The following is a 19,373-nucleotide window of genomic DNA, read 5'->3' as shown; positions in this document are numbered from 1 at the left end:
CAAAGCCCTTTTAGAAAAACCTGAGGTCAGAGAGAAAACCTACAATCACAGTTTTTCTACATTTCGCTCTTGGTTTTGCAAGTTATCGTATATTGATTTCTTCGTGTGTTTTTAAATTTTTGGTTTTGCCTTACGGTGTTATTTGTAGAAAATTTGTAGTTTTGAAAAACTTCAACCGTGTGAGATCCGAGCTCCTTGTAATGCAAAATTTTTCGTTTAATTCAAACGTATTAAAAAAAAGCGGTGTACTTATTTTTGGTTGTGCGCTCTTTTTTTTTTAAAGGAAAAAATTAAGGCTTGAGGAAGCCTACCGAAGGCAATAAAAAACTGACAAACAGCTAAATAAACCAAATTAAAAACCACGAAAAGTTTTTTAAACTCAAATAAATAATACTCGACTCAAATAAAAAAGAAGCTGGGTCTTCCAGTGGCAACCAGGCACATCGCAACACAGATTACGTAAACTGGAAAAAAATCGGTGTGCAAGTTTGTATTGAGAACGCATCACAGACAAATGCGTTTAGACTTCGCTCAAAAGCACGTGCAATTGGAAACTGATTGGGACACTGTTATGTTCTCCGATGAAGAAAGTGGACTATTTCCAGAAAGTATTCTTCTTCTTCTTAATTGACGCGATAACCGCTTACGCGATTTTAGCCGAGTTCAACAAAGCGCGCCAGTTGTTTCTTTCTCGTGCTAACCGGCGCCAATTGGACACATCAAGTGAAGCCAAGTCCTTCTCCACCTGATCTTTCCAATGCAGAGGAGGCCTTCCTCTTCCTCTACTACCAAGAACTGGTACCGCATTGAATACTTTCAGAGCTGGAGCGTTTGTACCCATTCGGACGACATGACCCAGCCAACGTAGCCGCTGGATCTTTATTCGCTGCTCTATGTCTATGTCGTCGTAAAGCTCATACAGCTCATCGTTCCATCGCCTGCGATATTCGCCGTTTCCAACGTGCAAAGGTCCAAAAATCTATCTTACGTAGAATCTTTCTCTCAAACACTCCAAGCGTTGCTTCATCGGATGTTGTCATCGTCCACGCTTCTGCGCCATACGTTAGGACGGGCATGATGAGAGTCTTGTAGAGTGTTAGTTTTGTTCGTCGAGAGAGGACTTTACTGCTCAATTGCTTACTTAGTCCAAATTATCACTTGTTTGCAAGAGAGATTCTACGTTGGATTTCAAGGCTGACATTGTTATCGGTGTTAATGCTGGTTCCTAAATAAACGAAGTCTTTTACAACCTTGAAATTATAACTGTCAACAGCGACGTGGGTGCCATTACGCGAATGCGCCGATTGTTTGTTTGAAGACAGGAGGTACTTCGTTTTGTCCTCGTTCACCACCAGACCCATTCGCTTTGCCTCTTTATCCCGTTTGGAGAAGGCAGAACTAACAACGCGGTAACAACCGCCGATGTCGATATCATCGGCATACGCCAACAATTGTACGCTCTTATAAAATATTGTGCCTGAGCTATTAAGTTCTGCAACTCGTACGATGCTCTCCAACTTCAGGGTAGAGAAGTCACACGACAGCGAGTCACCCCGTCTGAAACCTCGTTTGGTCGCAAAAGGCTCGGAGAGGTCCTTTTCAATTCTGACGGCGCTGCTGGTGTTGAGCAACGGCACCTTGCATAGCCGTATTAGTTTTGCGGAGATACCAAATTCAGACATCGCGGCATACAGGAAACTCCTCTTCGTACTGTCAAATGCAGCTTTAAAGTCGACAAAAAGATGGTGTGTGTCGATTCCCCTTTCATGGGTCGCCAATATTTGGCGTATTGTGAATATTTGGTCGATGGTAGGCTTTCCAGGTCTAAAGCCACACTGATAAGGTCCAATAAGTTGGTTGCCCACCTTCAACCTTTCATACAACACGCTCGCTAGAACCTCATAGGCGATATTTAGAAGACTAATCCCGCGGTAATTGGCACAGATTGCAGGATCGCCCATCTTATGAATTGGGCAGGGCACACTTAAATTCCAATTCCAATTACCAGCTCCTCGCCGCCATGTTTGAATAGCTCAGCCGGCAGTCAGTCGGCGCTCGCGGCTTTGTTGTTCTTTTGACGCGTTATCGCTATTCTCACCTCGTCATGGTCGGGTAACGGAACGACAATTCCGTCGTCAACGATTAGGGTATCGGGATCTTCACATTCTCTTTGACATGCGCAGCTGTCCCTATTTAATAGGTTCGAGAAGTGCATAATTTAAGAATGCTCTGGATGTCAGTCACCAGTCTGTAAGCCGCCGAACTTTCTGGTAGAATTTTCGGGCGTTGTTCCTATTGACCAGCATCTCAAGCTCCTCGCCCTCACGTATTTCGGCGAATTCGCAGAAAGTATTGGTTAACCAAAATCTGAAGTCTGAAAACGTAAAATCTAGTGAACAAACTCGATAATGATCCGTTATTAATAGAATAAGCCCTTGAACTTTTACTTGCAGCCTTTCGATAGCCAATCTTGGAATGAAGACCAGCTCATATTTCGTTTAATGTTACACTGGGCCGCCCCAGTTCGCGCGATTATTTTAATTCTAAAAGTACCGTACCGTAGTAGTACCGTTAGCACAAAATATTATGCAGAACATATACTCGCGAAAATAAGAAAAATCAGACAATAATACAAAAGAGCCGGCAAAGCCTCTCACGACAAGTTTTTCGATACCTAATATAATTAAATACTCTATTTCAATTTTTAGTTTGTTTGGCTTTTTTAGTTACATTTACTTACCTTTGTTTTCTAATATTTTTTTAATAAATTTTTATAATATATTTATGTATTTGTATTCACTTGAATATATACTTGGTTATAATCTGGGTTATCCTATTTGCCTTTTTTATATATTATTATTACAAATACTTTTCAAAATCACTTGTCACGCATCTCCATACTCATAATCCCAAACACACACTCACATATCCTTCCGTTCACCATTCATCAGGCGAATCTTGGCAATATTCGGGAGCTCATGGAAGGTGTTGACTCTATAAAAATTGCCAACATTGCCAATTTCACAGCTGCATTGACGAAAGCTTTTGAAGTTTTGGAACAATTTCGTACGGAACTTCGTGGTGCACAATGCAATCAAGCCATCATGATCGTTAGCGATGGTGCGCCTTTTACCTATGAGGATGTATTTGAACAATACAATTGGCGCGATTTGCCATTCAAACCTGTGCGCGTTTTCACATATCTCATTGGTAAGGAAGTAGCCGATGTTAAGGATATCAAGTGGATGGCATGCGCTAATCAAGGTTACTATGTACACTTGAGTGATATGGCCGAGGTCCGTGAGATGGTGCTCAATTATATACCAGTAATGGCGAGACCCCTTGTTCTAGGTAAACATGATCATCCTGTTGTGTGGACGCAGGTGTATGCTGATGTTATTGTAAGTGCGAACTAAAATTATAGGAAAAATAAATTAATTAACATAGTATGAATTGTAGACTAATATTAATTTTGTATTTTAAGGACCCAAAACTCTCCGATTGGCTATGGGAAATGAAGCAGTGTGATGATCAGCGCGAGGATGTTTTGGAATTTCGCCGAGAAGGTAGCCGCATGCTGGAACCCAGCCAAGTGCACAAACGCATCTATCAACGCAATAAAGCGGTATGAGTTTAAATACCAGACAAAATTGATTTAAGTATATAGAACAAAAAAAAAAACAAACACGTAATTATTTGTTTATACAAAATTTTTAAATATATCGACAGACTCCTTACACTAAAGTGAATTCAAATGTGCATAAAAAAGTCGGACTAGGATAAACGAGGAAAATTAGACGAGCGAGGAATTGCCAGGGCCAATCCTTTCAACCGCTTAAAACATCTTTTAGTGAGAAATTGACCCCTTTACATGAGTGATTCGATATTTCCATAATATCTATATTTCTTATACTGCCTCCGCTGGCTTCGCAGTTACGTAAATTAATACAAAGTTTTAAGCCTTGTTGACAGCTTCTAGCTCTACCTCGCAGTTTCGATCTTACAGCCTACCCTACAAAAAAGTCTAACGTGCCAAAACGAAGCTCAGAGGCAGGCCTGTTTATAGCCCATCAAGGCAACTAATCAATCTGTCGATAGATTTGAGGTGATAACCACTTAAGCAATTTTGGGCGAGTTCCAATTAGACACACCAAGCAAAGTCAAGTCCTTCTCCACCTGATCTTTCATACGTAAACGAGAACTCGTTCTTCCTCTGTTATTAAAAGTAGGTATCGCATCCAGAGCTGGAGCATTTGCATCCATCTGACGACATGACCTAAGCAACTTAACCGCTGGATCTTTATTCGCTGCATTATATCTACATACTTGTATGTCGTCGTAAAGCTCAAAGGTTCAAGTCCGAATCTTCTATATTAGACTGTCGTGACGAAAACGCATTTCTTTTAAAATATGATCTTTCGGTCCAATTCGAGGCTCTAACTGGGAATCCATAATTATAATGATTAATGGTTGTTTGTCAGCAACACTTTGTAAAAAGATCATCTGAAATCTTTGTACACAATTCGTATAAGAGTTTTATATATGTAATTCGCCCCATGATCTCCCACTTACAGAATCTTAAATGTAAGGTTAGGTCAGGTTAGGTTTCAGCGGTTGCCTGCTATTGGAAACACCCAAAACCAATGTGAATTTTTCACAAACTTTAGAAGATCACTGAGTTGCGCAGTGCTGACATCTTCTAGCTCATTAAATAATTGTCTACTTAAAATGATCAATTCTTCTCTTTCATAGAGTAAAACAGTGACATATTTCTATTTTTCCCCTCTTATTTCTAATGTTTATTTTTTCTGTTGCTTGATAACTAATATGCGAGAGTTTAGTCAAATCATTACCTACAATAAAATATTGTGCAGAAGCAATGTTTAAGTTCTCTGTTAGCTCTCTGATGGTTAATTTGCGGTTGTTGATCAACTTTAGTTTCACTTTATTCATGTTTTCATCAGTTTCGATGTCGACGGCCTGCCAAAAAGTTCGCTATCTTCGATGGATTTACGGTCTTTTCTAAAGACTCGTAAATGGCTGTTTTCTTTAGAGCATCATTATATAATTTGCATTAGAGTATCACAGCGGTGGCATCCTAACAAAAAACAAAACTCAATTCAGTTGATTTAGAGCGCCACCTGGTTGTTCGGGAACTTTTTGATCAAGGTGGTACGAACTGGAAACTTTGTATACACATACCTATATGTTTAAAAATTATATATAATATCACTTATTTCTGCACATTTACTCTCTTACTCGCTCTAAGATAAGATTAAAATCTCTAAGTTGAACCACTGAGTAACAATATCATGGAATTACAATCTCTGTACTAACACCCCATCGAACTTAATATAGCACCAGCATTTAATTCGACTTTGTATTTTTCAAAATCGAACAAACGGTCCCAAAAAAGCATTCGCATATTATTACTATACATGTATAAGTATGTATGTAAAGGGTTTTCCAATAAGAGGTGTTATTTTGATATACGAAGAAAATTGCCATTTTTTAATATTCATTTATGTTTATTTCATTATAAAGAGAGCCCCAAAGAAAAAAGTCACAAGGAGTTAAATCACAAGTTCTCGGTGGCCAATTGTGATCATCTCTTCGGTCCGGAAACTTTTCCGTAAAAGATCAATGGTTTCGTTGCTTGTGAAGCACTTACCGCAGTCTTGTTGAAAATAAACGTTGTCCAGATCAATACCATCCAATTCCGGCCATAAAAAACTGTAAATCAGCTCTCGATAGCGCAATCCTATTTAAAGTAACACCTGTTATTGAAAAACCCTTCAAATATGGATACAGATTGGCAACGGAAAACAATATTTTTCTTGCATATTAATTATTGTTTTGGCAAATGCCATGATGTCAGATTATTTGCACCAATTGTGAATTACTGTAATATTTTGTTTTTAATTTAATATATGTAACAAGCAAACAACAAAGATTTTAACATAACAATCTTTTTTATATGATATTTATTTACGAAGGCCTGGAATCAACCGCTCGAATCTGAAGTATATCAATTTATGACTACTGTCTCTATGCCTGTTTATGATCGGCGCATGAATGCTGTAAGTTAATCAATACATATAAGTATACATATATATGGAAAAACTTATTACACTAACAACATTTACATCTCATCCAAAAACATATGGAAAAATTAATCATAATTTTTTATTGCAAAAGTACAAAAAAATTATCAAAAAATTAAATATTTAATACATATAAATTTCAATATAACGTTGAACTATCATATGTACATACATATATTTTACCTGCTGTATATACTAATGAACAAACCAATCAAATATTACACAAACAGAATATCACCGAAGAGGTTTTAATAAATGAGGCGCTTTGGGAATTACAAACTCGTGAGGTACCTAGAGAAATTTGGAAAAAAACAGTGAAAACGCGTAGTCAGAAATCCGTTGCTAAGATCCTTAGCGTAAATTTATTGTTGTTGCGTCATACGTTTAAATAAACATAACTTAAATTGCATACATAAATACATATATATATACATAGCTAGTACAGAAATTTGATTAAAAACAAACAAAAACTTGCTAGAACCACTTGAAAACACATACATATAAAAGTAGAGCAAATCAGTTAGTTGGAAAATATTTATATACAAATGTATGTATAACATGTGTGTGGAAGACTACATTTACGTATTTAATTAACAAAGTAAGCTTCATAGATTCTTAAGAAAACTAGCAGCATTGCAGTTTTCCCTATACATTTTTATTTACCAACAAAACGTTTTAATATACATACATAAGTAGATATGAAATCTGTATACTCTTGTATTAATTTTGATAAAAATATACATATACTAACTAAATGCATGGTACAATTTTTATAAGGTAAAATCGAGATCGAATTCAATAACCATGGAATTTTTTTGTTAGCGTCATCATTTGATTTACACTTTTTCATATTTTATTGCTATTAACCTATCTGAAGACGGTGAAATTCCTTAAGGGGTTATATACAGTTAGAAGGCCGAAAAAAAACGAAGCTTCCAGAATTTTTTCTGAGAAAACATTTAAATTTATTGATCTAAAAAATGTATGCACATTGTTTTCTTTTAACCGTATTTTAAGACTTAGTAATAGTAAAAATATTTGTTTGGAAAAAACAAAACCAAACCGATTTCGTTAAAGTAATGTTAAAACTAGTAATAAATCGAAGGAATAAGCAAAATAGTAAACTGGCGGTTTCTCAAAACAAAAAAATTCGTTTTTTGATCAAAATTTCGGCCTTAAATAATATAGTTTATAAAAAAATATTTATCGGTGAGAAAAAATCTTCGATTAATTACTAAAAAATATATTTAAAAAGCTCGCGTTAGCCGTTTTCGAGTAATTTTGGTCACCGACTTTGAAAACACCATTTTGAGAAAAACGCGTTTAAAGTTTGAAAAGCACTTTACAGACACTCTGAAACGCTTTTTCAAATTTGCGTGTAACTGCGTGTATAATCCCTTAAAAAGGCATTTTAAGCCACATGAGCAGCAATCCTAAGTCAGAATATACCTCTAATTCCCTCTTTTACAGTGCTTTTAAACGTTCAAGTTTTTGCCCTTCATTTTTCTCCCACTTCCTACTTGAATTTGATTACATTGCCCAAATCAGGGACGCCCCTCTGATGTTGTCATCGCCTAGGCTTCTGCGCCATACGAAAGATCGTGCCTGATACGAGCATTGACAGAACTTTACCACTCCATTGTCTACTTAGTCCAAAATAGCACTTGTTGCCAAGAGATATTCCTGTTAGATTTCAAAGCTGACATTGTTATTGGTGCCAATGCTGGTTGACATTATCTGCATACGCCAGCAATTGTACCGTCTTGTAAAATATTTTGCCTGACCGATTAAAGAAGTCACACTACAGAGAGTCACCCTGCCTGAAACCTCGTTTAGTATCAAACAGCTCAGAAAACTTCTTCCCAATTCTGACGGCGCTGCTGGTATTAAACAACGTATTTATTTTGTGGTGTGTCTCAATTCTGCTTGCTTTTCCAAGACATGGCGTATTATATATATTCGCTCCACCGTTAACAACCCCAAATATTTCGGTGTTACCTTCGACAATTTGCTCTCCTTCGCGGTACATACAGCAGCAATTCCTACTACTGTCCAAACCCACTACAAGATCAATAAATCGCTAGCCGGCAGAACTTGCGGCAAAGACCAAGAAATGTTCCTGGCGACATTTTAAGCAATTGGCCGATTGATACTATGTTATGCTGCGCCCGTCTGATCCCCTGCTACTAGTGATTTGCAGTGGGCAAAACTCCAGGATGCCTCTGATGTCTCCCCTGCAACACCTTCACAATGACGCTTCCATGCTCCCGGTCAAAGAGCACAGCGAAAATTAATGCAAGAAATTGCTGCTGGGGTGTTAACGCAGGAATCACCTCTGCAGATACTTGCTAAAATCTGCTCTATCTCCCAGGCGAGTTATCTCTTGGACTACACCGGCGAGATCTTGGGCCAAATATGACTGCAACTACTGAATCAGACAATTTATATGTAGATATTAAACGGCATTCATCGAGAGACTCTCGCCAGCTTCTAAAACTCCCGACCTCGTTATCGGAGCCCAACCACCACTCATTGCAGACGAAGAGGTTCAGTTGTCCCGTGAAGCCCGCGTACCTGGCACTCAATTACGGTCTGGATATTGTAGCAACAAAGAACTCCTACATATCCAGAATCGATCTCTACATACTCAATATATGCCCGGCATGTGAAGGCACCCGCACGACACTAACAACCTTTTCATATGTTATACCCTCTCAAACTCACTTACCTAACATCCCTCTCCCTCTGGGCCCAGCCTGTCAAAACAGCACGTTTCCTGTCGTTAGATAAGTTAGACGATGACGATCGGTGATTACACCGCACTGGCAGGGCCTAGTGAACTGCTACAAAAACAATAGCAATTCCTTTCGTTTTTCCTGATATCAAATTACTTACGATACACCTTGCGACCTTAAAATTATCGTCCCAAATTTTTAATTTAAATTTTCATCCGTTTCAATTTCTACATAGCGTTGTTTTCAGTTTTCGACTTTTAATTCCATTTATGCAAATGTACATTTTTTTGGAAAATTTCAATTTCAGAAAATAGTGTAAGAAATTAGAGTCAAAGTAATCAATACATTTAGATTATATTTTCTACCATAACTAAATAAATACCGATGGTACTGTAGAAAAATTTAAGTTTAAGTTCGTTTGAGAAGCCTTAATATTTTTGGTTTTTTCTAAATAAGTACTTTTCCAAGAATATTACCGAAAACTTAAGTCAATAGTGCTTGAAATTTCAATTAAGGAATTCACTTTCTGCAAAAGAATTTATTTTTCAACATAATCTCATTTTAGCCAGATACACTTCTTCTAACATTTTTCAATTTATTGATGCCCTAAAAATATTAAAATTCCTGCGAGGCAGCTACAGTAGGCCCACGTTTCTTGGATGACCTCTGAAATTTCTAACAGCCGAGCCATTTCTTCTTATTTAAAAATAGTCGGTGGAGATTAAATCGAGAATATATAAAGGATAAAGCATAATTTAAACCATTTCGCTGTAGCCGAATGGGTTGATGCGTGACTGCCTTTCGGAATTCAGAGAGAACGTATGTAGGTGAAAGACCAAAATGAAGAAGAAGCTTTTTCTAATAGCGGTCGCCCCTTGGCAGGCAATGGCAAACATCCGAGTGTATTTCTGCCATGAAATAGCTCCTTATAAAAAATATCAACATCAAGAGGAACGTCACAAATAGGAAGAGGAGCGAGGCCTAACACCCAAAAGGGCTGTACGCGCCAATTATACATATACATTCTGTCAAAAAAATATCGGGAATTGTTCATTTAAAAAGCGCGCGTTACACATTTCTCTAAATTTTTTTTGCTGGAATGTTGGTACAACTGCCCTCTATAGTGTCGCAGAGTTTGAGCGTGACCTAGCTTGTTTTTGGCATTTAATTATATCAACCACAGGTGTGCTCTGCGATTTTCACTATGGATAAAAATATCGAACAAAGAATTTGTCTTAAATTTTGTGTGTTGTGTTTGTGGGAGGATGGGTGTGATTGTGGGAGGGTACGAAACGAAATTTCTACCAACTCATTTTATACCCGCTGAAATTTTTTTTATGTATTTTTGACATTTAGTAGAATAAAAAAATAGTCAGCTGCGCGGTAGAAGGGGGAAAACACGTCAGCTGAACGCAATCATACATTCTTGCTTCGGCTGACGGTCTTCCCACCGCTATAAACGCAGCTAAACATCATTATTATATTTTCATATGTGTCCAAAATTATCCAAAAAAATTTCAATCGGCATAAAGTAGTTTTACTTTTCTTTTTGTTTTTTTACAAGTTCTCCTGTTCAGTCGGTATTAAATGAGTTGTTAAAATTTTTTTTTCGACACGATTCGCAGCATCCCACGCACGTACCCACCGCTACTGGACCAGCTGACGGTTGGTTTCGTCATCCATTGGATGGCGTCTGCCTTCAGTATTAAAATCAGTCGGCATGAAATGATGAAGTGAAAATGACCCCTGGCTCCCGGACTATTAATTTAACTTCACATTAGCTAATCATTATATATAACGGCCCGAGAGTTCGGCAAGCTTATGAGAGAACGAAAATGTGTTTATTGGCATCAAAAGTGAATTGTTATGGTAGAGGTTAGCTGAAAAAACAACACTAAAGAAAATATGTCAGTTATTAGTACAGACCGACCGAACATGGGTCACGGCCATGTTTTGCCCAAAAGTTCCGTTCGATGTTCGGTTTGGTCGTTCTGTATTTATTAGTATAGTAGTTTTAAGCAATTTGATAGCGTTTTACAAGTAAAATAAAAATCAATATAAAATTCCTACATTCCATTACTCTAACCCATTATATACTGTGTTTTAGCTATAACAATATGTATAATAGATATTTTGGTATCTAGAATGAAATATTTAACAAGTTTGTTAGAAGTAATGAGTCGCTTAAGATTACACAGGCTGACCCACATTTTAGCAAAGAACTCGAAGAACTACAGTTTTCCGAAGGATATCTCATAGATTAATAAAAAAAAATTCCTGGAATGATAATCGGCTAGAAGGGTAATGGTGGTACTTCAAAATACTGCCACAATCAAATATTGTCGGTCTGTGTTTTCAAACAAACCAAAAGCAGATTAAGTAGCTTTACATAATTTTTATTAGAAAGTATTTACGTATAAATGAACTTCCTTATATGTAACTATGTATTTGTACTGCTTAATAAGTTGCTACATATTTAGAATAAAACTTCTTTCTGTGGCATCTAGTGACTGTAATCGTATTGTTAGACAACAGATATACATATTTATAGTAGAAAATTTACTTCCCTGTTGCTATCTGTATGAATAGTTTGAGTAGGACCAACATGCATATATTATATTTTTTCACTGTAATAATATCGTTAAACTTGTCTTTAGACGAAAATTGCCAATCTACTGGGTGTTGCGGGCACGGATGTACCTATTAGAGATATCAAAAAAATGCTATCCCCATTTTTGGTGAGTATACTTATATATATTTGGCAAACCTAATCCCAGGACTAGTGAAGCAGTAATGCTTCTACTGTTTTATTAAAATAAGAGTTTCACACTAATGCAGTTTCGATTAGTTTGCTCGATTAGGCAGCTCGGGGAAGCAAAAGATCGAAAACTACCGAACAACGAAGGATCGACCTAGATTATGGCAGGGTCTACACTCTGAGCTCTTTTATTCTGAATTTTTCTCAGTTTGTACTGCAGCTTTATAACGTAAAACGCCATAACGGAGTGTGTTTTCGAATGTCTTACAGAATTCAATCCTCAGGTCAGGTCAGGTCAGGTTGGAATGGGCACACTTGGAGGAAGACAACCGGATTCGTCTTTTGTGATAGCATTGTGAAAGAAAAAACCGATGGTATGAAAGGAGAGGGCGGGGAGAGATGGTAGTGGGATGGTGAGGAGGATGGGTTTAGAGTGTGTTGATTATGAACGATGACTCTGCTGCGTTTGCGTCAACCGCTCTATGATGCTGATGAAGTTCATCAGATTTAAATGTCAACGCCAGTTATATCAGCAGGCGTAGCAAAGAAGTAAGAGCCAAAACGCCTAGATCTTAGCCCCGCCAAAGAAGGGCAGCTTAGGAGAAGGTGCTAAGATGATTCCACCTCCTCCTCCATACATACGGCCCAAAAAGGACTCGAAGTAATTCCAAGTCTCACAGCATGCACTCCTCGCGCATAGTGTCCTATGAGAAAACCCTCGAAGTTCGAAAGCCGAGAATTTGTCAACCTCAGAAGCTCACCCGAGCGCCCCCGATCCACACATGGCCAGAAGGCGTTTTGCGATCTTGCAAGTTCGTGTACTTGTTCAGCGCTCGCTAAGTTGGAGCGTAGTCCATCTTTCTAGGAGCAGACCGCAGGTAATCAGGGGGATCCCAATTCTCTCCCTTCGCAAGGAAATAACCTCACATGTCCCTTGTCTGGCCAGCTCATCCGCTTCACAGTTTCCCGCAATGTCGCTATGGCTAGGAATCCAGATAAGGATTATGTCAAAGAATTTGGACGCAGTCGAAAGTGATATATTCCTTGACCAGTTTCGAATACACCGTCACTGACCCGAGGGCCCTAATTGCCGATTGGCTGTCGGAGTAAATATTTACTTTCTTGACAGCTGCCTCCTTGATTGCGGCTACCTCTGTCCGGAACATACTGCAGCGGCCCAGTAACCTGAATTTGAGTGTGATGGGGAGCTCCTTGCAAAAAACTTCTCCGCCAACCTGTCCTTCCAACATCGATCCATCCAGAAACAAGTTCACTATGCTCACAGGAGCTTCCTCTACTGTTCGTCTTTCTTCGCCCAGCACCTGCAGACATGGAGGGGCATCCCCTCTGGCATCGGTTTGGTAGACCTTAAGAACTACCTTGACCTTCAGTGAAAAGGACCAAGAGACTCTGCATTCAGCAGAATCTGCGCTTGCCGATAGAATCCCTCAGTATTTTCCACCTTAACTACCCTACAGTTGTGCGTAGGAAGTTTAGGATTGCAGTAGCGGAGGATTCCCTCCATCTCCTTCGAAGCAAAGGATTCGGAAAGGAGCCAGACACGTGCACGCGAACGCAGAGGTAGATCCGTTTTGTTCACTACCTTCAGCTTGACTCCTTCCCATACCTCTCCCAGCAAGACCACTGCTGCCCTGTACATAGAGGGTGACCGTTCGTCAGCGCAGGCTATTTTCTTATAAGAGCCGTAGTACCGTCCGGCACTTTCACAGCTTGGGAGTGGGCAGCGTTTTCCCCTCATTAATATCTATGTTCAATTATCTATGTGTAAGATATTGTTGGTAATATCTTTTGTACCTTTAGCACATTTGTCAAATTGAAAATATAATCTCAAAAAGATCCGAAAGCTTGCCAGATCTCGCAATTATATGCATGAATTATTACATAATATATTTAAAATCTATGACTATTAATGATTCTTTAAACTACAGCTCGGCGTCAACGGGTACGCATTTATTGTAACAAATAACGGTTACATACTATTCCATCCAGATTTTCGTCCAATAGTAAGTTCTGAATAATTAACAATAATTTTACATTAACAAATCAATTGTAACACTTTTTCATTTCCTTAAAGTTTCAAGGCAATATCTTGAAGCCCGCTTACAATAGCGTGGATATGATAGAAGTCGAATTATTGGACGATGATCGAGCAGCGAGAGATTTCAATCCAGTACTACTAACGGTATTAATTTCCTTTACTATTTTTTTAGAATTTTCACTTATGTTTCCTATTTTTTTATGAATAATTTATAGATACGTGATTCAATAATAAATCAATCAACTGGTAGTAAATGGATGCTAGTGAAAAATCATTTCGACGAAATGGTAAAGAAAAAATTTCACCGAAATATAAAAAGTGCAATGATAAATACAAATTTTATTTCAGAAACGTGTTGCTCGCATCAAACGGCAATATTATTGGAGAGCGATACCGAATACACCATTTACGCTGGTAATCACATATCCCGAGCAATATGGTGTACATCGTTTGTCCATACGTGCCGAAAATGAGATACACCGCATGAATATTAAAGGTGATAACTTGTTGAACTACTTTGGTGGTAAACGCTGGCGGATTCATCCAACCTGGTAAGTCCATTGATTTGCTCATAGATTTCAGGAATTATAGAAAACATATGTATTCAAGCCGGTCACGCTAATGTATGTATGTGTACCCTAATATTATATTAGAGTGAGCTTAATCTCTACATCTTAAAAAATAAAAACCTCCATATATGTATATTATGTACGTATGTATGCTAATAAATATTCACCCCGATATGCATAGTCTTTCCTGAAAGGTTTTTGCTTTACAAAAATTGCGTAAACTTACAAAAGAGGCGTGCTTATGAGCCAAAATTTATTAAAAAATCATAAAATTAATTTTCACACTGGTGATTTTTTATTATGTTGCTCACTACTCTTTTGAATATACGGGGAGGGCCATATAGCGTTCGCTTTTTGAACTACCTATTTTTTTGAGAATGGTAACACAAATGACATGTCCAATGTGTTCATAATTTAGGTTTGACATTTACGAAATGCGACGCTATACGCTTGAACAAAATTGGGAAATATTCAAAATCTATTTCCAAAGTGGTGAGTCTTCTTCTTCTTTTCTGATTTTCACATCGGTGGCTACGTCAATAAGCAAAATTGTCGGATTTGGGGAAATCCACACGTTACTGTAGAGAAGCAAATGCATCCACAACGAGTCTCTGTTTGGTGCGGTTTTTGGTCTGGCAGCATCATCGGGCCATTTTTTTTCGAAAATGAGCGAGGGCCGCAGTTACAGTAAGTGGCGAGCGTTACCGTGACATGCTCAACGAGTTGTTTCCAAAAATTGAAGAGGATGACATGGACGACATTTGGTTTCAACAGGACGGTGCAACTTGTCACACTACCAAAGTTACACTCCAACTTTTGGCTACCGTTTTTGAAAACCGAATAATCAGCCGAAATTCCGATATCAATTGGCCGCCTCGGAGCTGTGATTTAAGCCCGATGGACTATTTTTTGTGGGGAGCCGTTGAGGACAAATGCTATGCGAACCATCCAGAGATGATTGATGCTTTAAAACACGAAATCGACGTTGCCATACATGAAATTTGAGCCCAAACAATCGAAAATGTGCTTAAAAATTGGGTTGATCGAATGGCCTACTGTAAAGCCAGTCGTGGCAGTCATTTGAACGATATTATTTTTATTCATAAATGACAATGTTCGATCTTCAAAATAAAAAAAAAGTTTGAAAAAATATTGATTAGTTTTTTTTTGTAGCCGATTTAAAAAGCAAATTTTACATGGCCCACCGTATACTTTGCTTCAAAGGCATAGCAGCCCATGCCGGGTATTGGTTAGTAGCGCCGTTAGAATTAGAAAGGACCTCTCCGAGCCGTTTGATAAGGTCTCTCTAGCAAACAAGTGATACTTTGGACTAAGTAAGCAATTGAGTTTACTACTCTCTCGACGAACAAAACTAAAGCCTTCAGCATGCCCGTCCTAACGTATGGCGCAGAAGCTTGGACAATGAAAACATCCGTTAAGGCGTCATTTGCAGTGTATGAGAGAAAGATTCTGCGGAAGATTTTTGGTCCCTTGCACTTTACCATTGGCGCAGGGGATTTCGCAGACGATGGAAGAATGAACTGTATGAGCTTTACGACGACATAAACATAGTGCAGGGAATAAGGATTCAACGTTTTCGTTGGCTGGGTTATGTCGGCCGAATGGATACAAACGCTCCGGCTTTGAAAGTTTTCGTTGCGGTACCTCTGCGTTGGAAAGATCATGTGCAAAAGGACTTGGTTTCACTTGGTGTGTCCAACTGGCGCCGATTAGCAGGGGATAGAAACTGTCGGGTTTTGTTAAATTCTCTCAAAATCGGGTAAGCCGTTATCGTGCCAATTAAGAAGACGAACTTACACATATTAGGGTGGTCGGCTGATCAGCGCCTACATTATAAGGCAGAGAAAAACAGATTCCGTCGATTCTGAAGCTTAAGCCAGAATTGTTTACTTAAGTAGTCTGCATTTTATGTCGACAATACGTATGTATATAGAAATCCTTAAGACTATAATCCATATTTCAACCATTTTAACCTCTGTACTGGTCGGGACATTTGTAGCTTAACGTTAATTTGATTCGGCGGCTTAAGGGCTCGAACACTTCCCTCAGATAGTTGAAAATGCACCAAGCATCTCAGATATACTGTATTCTTAATTCTCACGTTTTGCAGTTTAAAAACATCTAAAGTCATCGAGTAGATTGTAAAATTGTAATTTGGATTAAATGACATACACACTTTAAGAACTGTCAGTGTGAAATTGTTCCCATTTCTTTATTAAATTTTGGTAGTTTTCAAAATACGAAACTCCCATTGTAAGACGCGGAAAATAGAAACCATTTTAAAGCCTCTTATTTATGTAATTTTACTCTGACTTTTATTACTGTACTAAATTCTCTAAATTTCGCGACTCACATACACACATACATCAGTTGCTATTTATATTAAAAAACAAAATTATTTCGTCTTTTAATCCATATTCAGGTTGTATTGCAAGCACAACAATAAAACATTTACAACACCTGAAGAAGAATTGGTCTGGTTTTTGAATAAAATGTCACAACCTGGTTGGAGGTGGCCACTTAGTAGGAGTGCGGTGCCGCCAGAACATGCAGCGCTGCTGTTTTGTAAGTATAACTTCAGTGAAAAATAAAAAAAAAAACTTCCAAGCTGAATTATAAGCTGATTTATAGCTAAGCAGATTTAAGTATTTAAAATAAAGCCTTATGCATATACCTATTTGTGGTAATTTGCATATACATACGTATAGATAAGGGGTGTCCTTATTTAAAACGCCATAAAAAATTGTAAGCCATAAATTTCAGCTTTAATTGTGTACTCCTCAAGTCGCAGCTGATCGTAATGGACCAGGCGATTTTGCACTTTGGCATATCCGAAAAAAAAATTCGAAAAGCAAGTTGATCGGTGAAAGAAATTGATAAAAATGTGGTAGTCGTATTTATGTAGCCAACAAAAAAATGTACATAGGTAATGATATGACAAAAAGGAACAGGAACACAACACTCTCAAGTTAATTAAGAAACACGTTTTATTTTAAGTCCAAACGTGTGCCGAAGCTAAGACTCTTCTGAATTTATTTCGATTAATTTTGCATTCCAGAATGATATTTCGATCCAAAAGATAGCCCTTGCTTTCAAACTTGGAAAACATATTCACCGCTATATAACGGATATATGTTTGTAAACTCGATTTTTTTTAAATAAATATGCAGAATAATGGTGCTATATTTTGTGCTGTTTAAAAAATTCTTGGCGATATCTATGTATATCTGAACTTTGACTTTATTTTTACTAAGAAATTCATAGTAAATTGAAAATTTTGAATTTTTTTTTTTACATTATGACTTTCTTGCGGCAAATAGGGACACCCCTGATGCAGGTACATATGGCTACATAAAATCAAAATTAATTATATTCTAGAACTTTTCCATTAATTTTCGTATGTGATTGTGCAAAGCAATCAGACCATTCTTATGATCATTAATCGAATGCAAGGCAGGACGCTTGGCATACCGAAAATCGCCCAAAGTCTCCTAAAATATATAAAATGTCATACAGCGCAATTATTAGTCATAAATAGTTTACGGCATATGCTCTTTACTAACTTAAGACTCGAAAACCATCTATGTACATATGTAGATTATCACCATTCATAGATAGTGTTTATAGTTAATCGAAAACATGCGAATATAAAAATTAATTCCATAATAGCTTGTCATTAATTCTCCATTAATTCATTATTACTGGTTTACTAATGTAAAAGAGGGTGCCTGAAAAAAAACTTTCGCATTTCTAATGCTGAGCTTCGAGGGTTACCCACCCGCTTCTGATAAAATAACAATCGTTTACAAATAACACAGGCTGATTTCCGATGAATTTTCATGCGCTAAAAAGCTTTCTCGAGCCTAAAAGCCTGCATAACGGCGATAACTATGGAAATGCAAATTACTATGAGCTAAATTCATCAAAATTCTCTACTCGGAGATTTTTGGAGCCGCTGATGCGAGTTTTTCAAAATTCAAATTTTTTTCACCAAAAAATGTAAGATATAAATGAAAAGTTCTTCAATAGATATACAAGAAGATATACTCCTTTTTCATAGTAACAAATTTGTTGATCACGACTTTTCATAGTAATAAATTAAATTTACAAAGAAACTATTTATTTGAATATCCTGAAAACGTCTAATTTTAATCAAAACTAAAGCAAGAGCAAAATATAGCAAATTAGTTACCTATCGGTTAACAGATTCTCCGAAAACTAGTAAAATCATTGAAGAGCATTTCAAGATTGTAATAGGACTAAACAGGGTGTTAAAAAAGTATGCAAACTATTTAAGGAAGTAATAATATGAACCAAAGAACAAATATGTCGTAAAAACATAGTTCCGCAAACTAACGAATTTGGAGATATCGCAAGTAGTTCCTTATTTTTAGCTCCTTTGTTACTTGATGCTTTTGTGACTCCTATTTTACTTGTATATGCGAGCTCTTTCTCCTGAAACATATCCAAATTACCAGATTATGTTTGGAAGAATTCACCAAAGATTACGTGATAACGGCTGATTAACCACTTAACGCTATTTATCCGGAAGATCAAGGTCGGTATCTACTGCCCATGTTTTTTAAAACTTTTTTGCTTACTTTGGTTTCTACTATTACCTTAAAAAATATTTTACGTGATTTTTCGACACCCACTATACCTAGGTCTATTTCCCGAAATACATATGTCTCAAAGCTCGATAACAGAGTTGATACTATATTGGTTGTAGATAAAGCACCCGCGCAGCGTCCGAAGAATTTTACATGGGTCTTGCTTTTCAAATCAATGCGTTTCTCAATTAAAAATACGAAATACAAGGTGGCGCAAAATTAATCATCGAATTTTGTTTGTGAATAAACAATAAATCTTTATTGTGGCTTTTACGCGCTGCAGTGCTTGTCTATTGTAAAAAAATTGTAAATCTTCCGATAAATTGATGGTTTGTGTCACCTTGTAGACGCGCTAGCTCCAAAAGCTTATCTTAAAATTTACCGTACTTTGAGTCCGGCACGCCATTCAAAGCAACTCCACATAAAGTTGAGACAACGTTGAACTCTACCTGTCTATGGATGCCAAAACACAGCCACCACAAAATGAAGGTCCATTCCTAAAAACAGGTTGGACCGA

At 37.5% G+C, this 19,373-nt stretch overlaps 1 protein-coding gene across 7 annotated transcripts in view; it reads left to right on the top strand.

Annotated features, from left to right (window-relative positions):
* The window catches only part of LOC129242778 (voltage-dependent calcium channel subunit alpha-2/delta-3), a 56,120-nt gene that overhangs the window by 10,392 nt on the left and 26,355 nt on the right, over positions 1-19,373 (top strand). For 4 of the 7 annotated variants that reach the window (XM_054879616.1, XM_054879614.1, XM_054879613.1 and 1 more), the window contains exons 6-15: positions 2,952-3,401; positions 3,485-3,625; positions 5,997-6,080; positions 6,335-6,391; positions 11,497-11,577; positions 13,547-13,621; positions 13,693-13,800; positions 13,872-13,943; positions 14,005-14,207; positions 16,669-16,811. In XM_054879616.1, coding sequence (XP_054735591.1) covers positions 2,952-3,401; positions 3,485-3,625; positions 5,997-6,080; positions 6,335-6,391; positions 11,497-11,577; positions 13,547-13,621; positions 13,693-13,800; positions 13,872-13,943; positions 14,005-14,207; positions 16,669-16,811 — 1,414 coding nt within the window. The remainder of the gene's footprint in view (positions 1-2,951; positions 3,402-3,484; positions 3,626-5,996; positions 6,081-6,334; positions 6,392-11,496; positions 11,578-13,546; positions 13,622-13,692; positions 13,801-13,871; positions 13,944-14,004; positions 14,208-16,668; positions 16,812-19,373) is intronic. The other 3 variants (XM_054879617.1, XM_054879618.1, XM_054879615.1) reach the window with 1 other exon arrangement.

The sequence above is a fragment of the Anastrepha obliqua genome, chromosome 3, assembly GCF_027943255.1.
Source record: "Anastrepha obliqua isolate idAnaObli1 chromosome 3, idAnaObli1_1.0, whole genome shotgun sequence".
Lineage (NCBI taxonomy): Eukaryota > Metazoa > Arthropoda > Insecta > Diptera > Tephritidae > Anastrepha > Anastrepha obliqua.
This window is presented reverse-complemented; position numbering and strand designations above follow the sequence as displayed.